Raw genomic sequence first — 7,641 nt, forward strand, 5'->3', positions numbered from 1 at the left:
ACTAGCGGCCACACAATAATTGCCACACAACTTGAACTCGTAACACATGCACTTGTACGACAATCCAGGCAAAAACAGCTTTGTATATAAGCTAGAGAAGAAAATAACTGACATTCTTGTGAAAACCACATATTTCACATAATTGAGTAGCATAAAGATGGCACATATATGTTGCAAACAAAAACATCTTCATCATTGAAATGCCTGAATATCCAAAAGAAAATTTTATAGAAACAAAAAAAGATAGTTGAGAAAGCGGCAGGGTCCGAACTCAAAATTAGAGATCAACTCAATTTGGCCTTGGTGTAGCCCACTCAACACGCAGAATAAGGTTGTCATAACCATAACCATTAAGCTTGTTGATGGCTCTCTCAGCATCTTCCTTGCTTACAAAGTTAACAAAGCCAAATCCACGGCTCATACCAGTCTTTTGATCCACAGCAACATAGACACGGGTAACAGGGCCGAAAGCACGGAAAAGCTCAAGGAGGTCAGGTTCACGTGTATCTTCTGAAAGATTTGTAACTCGGACTGAGTTCTCATCATTCCGACGTCTCATTTCAGTTCCAGATCGCTCAGCACCTGCTCTCATGCTGGGAGGCACATATGCACCACCTGCGCCCTTGCCAGCACCTGATGAAGCTGAGGTTTCTGTTGGAGGCTTGTCAACAAAGCCATCAACCTGTGGAGCCAGATCTTTGTATGGGCATTTTGATGTCCAGTGATCACCCTTCTTGCCACATGTCCGGCATACCATAAGGACAGCTCCTGCTTTTCCCATAGCAGCTAATGGATCACCGGCAACCTTTACTTCTTCCGCTTGGCTACCTGCAGTCATTTAAATCCAATTATGGAGCTCTCCTCTTTAGGGTTCACATTTGAATTCTAAACTACAATGTTCAGGGTGCATGACTTTCTGAAATGAAATGAGTGAACAACAAGGGCAGTAGAAGCAAGTCATCATGGAGATAAAAGATATAGGTACCAAAACAAATAAATCAGTAATATGCCAATTCACTTGAATAAAGATTCCCACCAACAGCAGCAGCAAGAAAAATGACAATATATTCATGAGATCAAAACAACTTAATTTTGTTCAGCACATTTTTCTCAGTTATTGACAATACAAATTAACAAACAATTTGATTATGCCAGTATAGGTTATCAAACATAAAAACCAAGAACAAGAATGACCTGGCACAGAGAATTTTGTAAATCGAAATTAGGCTTCTTATGATGCAAAGGTTCCTACAATCTAGAATAATGAAGCATCTTATATAGACTAACGGGTCATGTACAAACAGATTTAATATAATGGACAGGCTACTAAAAAATCAGTAAACATAGTAATTGTCAACCAGTAGTATAATTGAGTTAAAGAGAGAATCAAAAAGCCTGCATTTCCCAAGAACTTTTTCGTGCGTCAACCAGTAGTACAATTGTTCCATGCATCAAACAAAACTAAGTAAATTAATTCTCAAATTTCACCAAGGAAAAAAACAATTTCAATAAGAAGATGATAATAAATATTTAACACTAAGCGAAATCCATACGCCAAGACATAATTCCAATGCCTTACTTTTCATTTTACAGTAAGCTTAATGCTTGCCAATTGTGTCAACTCAATTGTCTATTTAATATCCTTCACTCATATTACATCCGAGTTTAAATAGACAATTCAAGATTTTCTGTGCAGAAAATATTATCTACAATGTATCAAATTCAGAATTATTAAGTTCAATCGATGTGAGAAGAATTAAATCAAAGAGTAAGATTTCCAAATACTAAAATTTAGGAGTTAGCAACGAAAATCAACTGCAAACAAACATAAAGTAAGGTATCAGATTCAGAATTATTGATTCAATCGATACATAGAAAACAAATCATACAGCACGATTTCCAAGCACTATCGGGGACTAACAACCAAACCATTGGCAAGCAACCATGAAATATGGGAAAATAAAAAATAAATAAAAATAAGAAATAAAAAGTGAACAAATGAGAAAGAGACCTGGAGCCCTAGGTCGCTCGAGGACGATCTCCTCTGTAGAAACCATGGTGAGGCGGCTTCCAGCGTCTTCATGGGCGGCATCCCCGAACTTGCTCCAAGACCTCCGCTCCATCGCACGCTTGCTGAGGCGGGCACGGGCAAGCTTGCGGACACGGGTGGTGGTGGTGACCTTGACCTTGTTTCCATCCTCGTTAAATCGGTATTCGATGACTCTCTTCACTCCGTTCTCGTCAGGGCCTTCGACAATCTTCGGCGGCAACAAGAAGTCGAGATCCTCGCCATCGTCCTCATCAAGCTCCCCCCATCGAAGCTTGCTCTGTGGTGCTCGCAATGAATCCACCGCCATTTCTGGAGAAAACCCTAGACCTTGATCCACAACGAAAGTGAAACCCTAGCTTTTGCTCTTTGGCGATATGCCGACGGGTTGGCGGGCGTGCGTTTATACTGAGTAAATCCAATAACCCGATAACCCGATAGCCCGGTAACCCGACCCGATAATAATAAGGATTTTTGCTTGCGACCCTTGAAAAATTCTAAAATCACCAACCAACCCCTTATTTTTCAGAAATATATTTCAATTTTATTTTTATTATAGCCCTTTCCAGTAATTAAAAAATATATATATGTTTTATCGTATTTGATATATTTTTTTCATAATGCATGTAATGAATTATTATAATTAGAATTTATTTAAAATAGTAATCGTATGATATCAATATTAAAATATGTTAGATTTCAAAAAATTCATAAAATTCCAATTTATTTTAAAAAAATATGCATAAAATATATATAATCCAATTATTCCAATTTTTAGAGACACAAACATATTAGGAGTAGGGTTGGCAATGTGGTGCGTACCAGCAAAAAAAACCCACAATTCCCAAGTGGGCCAAGCCCAATTTGTTTAAAATGTTCAAACCCAAAAGTATATAAGACTCATTTAAAATTTTTATTTAAATTTTCGACCCAGTGTAGTCCCAAACTTGGCTGACCCAAATTCATTGAATTTTTAAATAGTAAGAAAAAAAAATCAATCATGCAGTTTTAGAAGCTTAACACATTATTTAGAATAATCGTAATCTTAATAAATACATTGATTTAAGAAAAAATTGTCCCAAGTTAATATATGTATCTATATATGGCCAATGACATCTTAGTCTATTGGCACTGATTCTCTTATGTAGAGTGTGCATGTCTTTGCCATAAAAAAAAAATTCGAACCTCAACTCACACATGGTAAAAACACAACAAATAGATTAGGGTATTGACTTCTCTTCTATGCACGGCCCCTAACGTGATTTGCCCACTTTATAAAAAACAATATATATATATATATATATACATACAAACATTTAAAATAAATATGCATACATAGGTTAAATCTGAAATACATCAGATTTATTCAAGTTTTAATTTTAAATCCCAAAATTTAATATATGTTTTATCTTGGTGGGATAAATTAAATGCTCACCGAAATTATAAAAATTGTCATCTCCAGTTAAGTTAAAAAATTAATTATTTTTTTATTCTAATAGAGTTATAAAGTAACTTTTAATATTTATGTTTGTATTGATACAAAAAAAAAAAAAAATCTTTTATCCCAATTAATTCAAATTTTTGTGGCATTTGGGATTGATATTGATAAGAAATATAACTTCTTCTTATTATTATTATTATTATTATTATTATTATTATTATTATTATTTGTCACAGGTGTGTTTAGCATGGGGAAAAAGAAAAAGATAAGCTCGTAATGAACATGTCAATTAATCATGCATTGCATGATCCAAAATTGGAGGGCCATGAGAAACATTTGGTAGGTATGGTAATTACAATATATGGCCAACATGCCATGGTGGCACTCATATATTGCTGCCTTGCCTTTGCCACACTATCTAATAGAATCCAAAGATCAAAAAATGTATAGGTCCCCCAGTGACTTAACATATATAATTGACTTATAAATTATAATCAATCATGCTCTCTCTAATCCTCAAAAGTGTGATTATATATAGAGCCATTTTATGTGTATTCGCACAAGCTGCTTTTTGCAAGCTTGTTTTTTTTGGAAATATATAAATGTTCTTCGGAGAGCCAATTGCAAATAAAATAAAAGAAAAAACAAAACTAAAAGATACATCGTATATGTAATCTATTATATTTTGAATTAATCATGTTAATAATAATAATTCCAGGTTGGATATTAATAATTGATGTCGGTTCTTATAATGGATAACTGTTTGTATTGTTTAAACACAAAAAGAAGGATATTTGATGGTTATTTTTATTTTATTTTTTAATTTTAAAAATTCTTAAAAAATAGTACACATTTTGCTTAGGTTTATTCGTGATGTTCACCTTTCATGGGATTCTTATCAAAATAATATATAGTTTTTTTAAATTATTTTAAATTTAATTTATTTTTTTAAATGAACATGAAATGACGTAGTTGCTGGTTAGGTGTATCATAATTCATGGTGAATTTATTTGTTTATTTTCAAATACTAAATAAAATAAAAAGAAATTTAAACCACCTGTTACAATAAATATTTATATAATCAACGACTTTTGGGTCAATTGATACTGGGTCCCTTACGTAGGATGTTTATTTCGGGGAGGATCCGAGATCGAATCTCATGTCCACGCAAAGTGAGGGCACATGGGTCGGTGAGTGTTAAGCTCTGCTCCCCACACATATACATCCCTGACTTACCCTTAAATGTTGGGCGTTTGTTGTATATTTGTAAAAAAAAAATAAAAAAAATAAATATCTATATAAAATAAAAACAATAACACATGAAACTAGGATAGATGATTCTAATCCTCTATGAAGGAAACAGTATGATGATGAGTTGGCAAAAGCAAATAGACTTTGAATGAGTTGTATGAGTTATTACTTAAAAAAAAATAAATTAAAGGATTTAAGCATTTCTTTCAATTATAGTTGTGATAAATGCATAAATGCAATTCAATACTCCAACCAATCAAAACAATTTTTTTTAAAAAAAACAGTGAATGACAAAAAAATAATGATAGCCTTCCCATGCAATGTTTTGTGTTCATGATAAAAACAAAGATAACCCAAGATTTTAATTGCTTTTGGTATTTAACATCTGGAGCTCATGGACCTTGCTTTTATTAATTGGTCGTTGACCAAAAATTACTCTGATCTAATCTACCTAGTTCATCTTCACCATATTTTTTTTTTGTCTTGTTCAACCTTTACCATAAAATTTGTCAATCAATTAGATCGGAACAAGTCCTTATTTACCTAAGTTTAGTGACCACACAACTCGACCCTATACCTTCCTATTCGAGAAGTCTCGGTGATTAGATAAGAGTTTTATGACTCTTCTTTAGAGTTAGCATATCTTAAATTGAGATTAAGATATTAGCAAAAGAAGAGTGTTTGGTTCAAATACCACACAAGAACTCTTTGCATTTAGAACTTGGAAAAACCCTATATTAAGAAGAACTCCAATAGAAACAAAGTTCTTGTCTTACCTGGTTTTAGGGATCGAGGGTGACTCAAATACAAGTTTCTTCCACTAATTAGTTGCTAATGGTTCTTGTAAGCTTAAGTGCATTCCTCGCATCCTCCGTAAAAAGACTTTTGGATTAAGTAGGATAGAACTTCAGTTATATTTTTTTGCCATTTTTGCAACCAACTTGGTGCCAAGAGTGAGTTTATTTAAAAAAAAAAACAAACTAATCCAAGTCTTTTATATTTATATTTATATTTATAAACTATATATTTTTAAATTATTGGCACTCGAGATCCCTTTAATGACTATAATAGCCATCACAACCTCTTATCTCCATCTGTGACTTTATCTGGATATCGGTTTTGATCTTCTCTGGGTTTAGGTAATTTCATGACTTAGAAGTTTGAGAGTAAAAATAATTTTTTTTGTTAGATTATTGCACCACTTTCCCAATGATGGCAAGTAAAATACTTTATTAGTCCTATTTTTTTTGAAAGAGAACTTGCTCTCACAAAATCATATATTTTCAATTAACTGGATTGTGATAACAAGATTTTAACCTTATATAATCTTGCAATGTGGGATGGTAATCCCTTTCTGTTGTGCAATGGTAACAGTGAAAATGATATACCATCTATTTTTGCATTTTGCATTTGGTGTTTGGAACCAATCTCATCAATTATTCATGATTAGTAGCTTCTCTTTAACTAGAGAGAGGTCTAGTCGAACTGACAAGCTAGTCTTGATTTTTAGCTAATCTTGATTCTCAGCTCTATAAGAGTTTTTTTTTTCAGCTAATGTTTTAAACATCTTGCTAAAATGAAATAATTATATCTTTAATCACTATTCCATTTCATTTTAGTAATTATCAATATTAACCTTATGATCCTCAATTAAGAAATAACCAACTGGAAACTTCTTGGCCCATACATGATCAAGTAGAGCCTCAACTTTGTAATCTCTTCCCACAATAGTGCGGACTGTAACAAAGACATTATTGCAATACTGTACTAACTAAAAACACTTGAAAGCTCACACTTGGGTTGCTGTGAATGACGGCTCCTAAAATCTATATTGATTATCCTTGTTCCTTCACCTGTTACAAAAGTTATTATCCTCATTAATCTGCCACTTAATCACTTATGATGATCAAAATCACTTTTTTTTTGAAGGAACAAGGATAAGGAAGCATGATTTCGGTTCTATCAAACTACAAAAGCTTGCCCTTCTCCATGATTTAGAAGTTATGGATTTGGCTAAGGAAGAGCAGCGTCTGTCCTCAGATGAGATCCGTCGTGAAAGTGACCTATTAGACAATTTAAAAATTATTCACAAGCAAGAAGAGATTTATTGGAAACAGAGGTCTAGACTTCAATGGTTAAAAGAAGGGGATGAAAATACCAAGTTCTTCCATGCGGTGGCAAATGGCCGTAAGAATCGCAATTTTATCCCTCGTTTGCTCAAGGACGATGTCGCCTTTGAGCACCCTAAGGACATCGGCGGAAATTTTTCTCTCGAGTATTTTTAAGCTTCGGTTTGGGCAAAAGGCGTTCTAAATAGATTTCAAGTTGATCTACATAAATTGTTTGCTCACAAAAAGTTCAGTTGACCTGACTGATTTGGAGAGACCTTTCTCTTTAGAGGAAATCAAAAAAATTGTCTTCGACTTAGGGGGAGATAAAGCACCCGGACGGATGGTTTTTCCTTTGCATTTCTTCAAACATTTCGGGACATCATTAATCCGGATCTCCTCCTACTATGTAATGATTTCTTTTTCATCGAAACCAACTTGGAAAGAATCAACCGGGCCCTATATTGCTCTTTATCCCTAAAGTTGATTCGCCTGAAGCCCTTGGTGACTTCAGACCCATAAGTTTGATAAACTCTTCTTTGAAGATTATTTCAAAATTGTTGGCGTCGCGACTAAGTAAGATCATCAACTCCTTAGTTAGCATCGAACAATCTGCATTTCTTAAAGGGACGATGCATCCCGGATAACATTGCCAGCTGCGGAAGAATTGATTTTCAGTATTCATAAGAGGAGGTTATCGGGGCATATCTTGAAAGTTGATTTTGCGAAGGCTTTCGATCTTGTTGATTGGGACTTCCTTTTTGACCTACTTAGAGCCGGGGGATTTGGAGAGC

The 7,641-nt window shown here is 33.9% G+C and overlaps 1 protein-coding gene across 1 annotated transcript; it reads right to left on the reverse strand.

Moving 5' to 3' along the window:
• Nucleotides 1-130: 130 nt before the first annotated feature.
• LOC120282659 (eukaryotic translation initiation factor 3 subunit G-like) lies at nt 131-2,418 on the reverse strand. Its single transcript, XM_039289499.1, has 2 exons — nt 2,012-2,418; nt 131-828 (listed from the first exon to the last, which is right to left on the reverse strand). Exons 1-2 carry the CDS (start codon nt 2,355-2,357, stop codon nt 290-292), a joined length of 885 nt encoding a protein of 294 aa, XP_039145433.1. The 5' UTR covers nt 2,358-2,418; the 3' UTR covers nt 131-289.
• Between the last annotated feature and the right edge of the window lie 5,223 nt (nt 2,419-7,641).

This window comes from Dioscorea cayenensis, chromosome 18 (genome assembly GCF_009730915.1).
Source record: "Dioscorea cayenensis subsp. rotundata cultivar TDr96_F1 chromosome 18, TDr96_F1_v2_PseudoChromosome.rev07_lg8_w22 25.fasta, whole genome shotgun sequence".
In the NCBI taxonomy this organism is placed as follows: domain Eukaryota; kingdom Viridiplantae; phylum Streptophyta; class Magnoliopsida; order Dioscoreales; family Dioscoreaceae; genus Dioscorea; species Dioscorea cayenensis.

What these genes read in the sequence shown, in the direction of transcription:
- LOC120282659 (XM_039289499.1), bottom strand. Translation starts at nt 2,357, where the DNA reads ATGGCGGTGGATTCATTGCGAGCACCACAGAGCAAGCTTCGATGGGGG. An exon ending in CGAGCGACCTAGGGCTCCAG is followed by an intron (nt 829 to 2,011) that starts GTCTCTTTCTCA and finishes AAATGACTGCAG; the next exon opens with GTAGCCAAGCGGAAGAAGTA.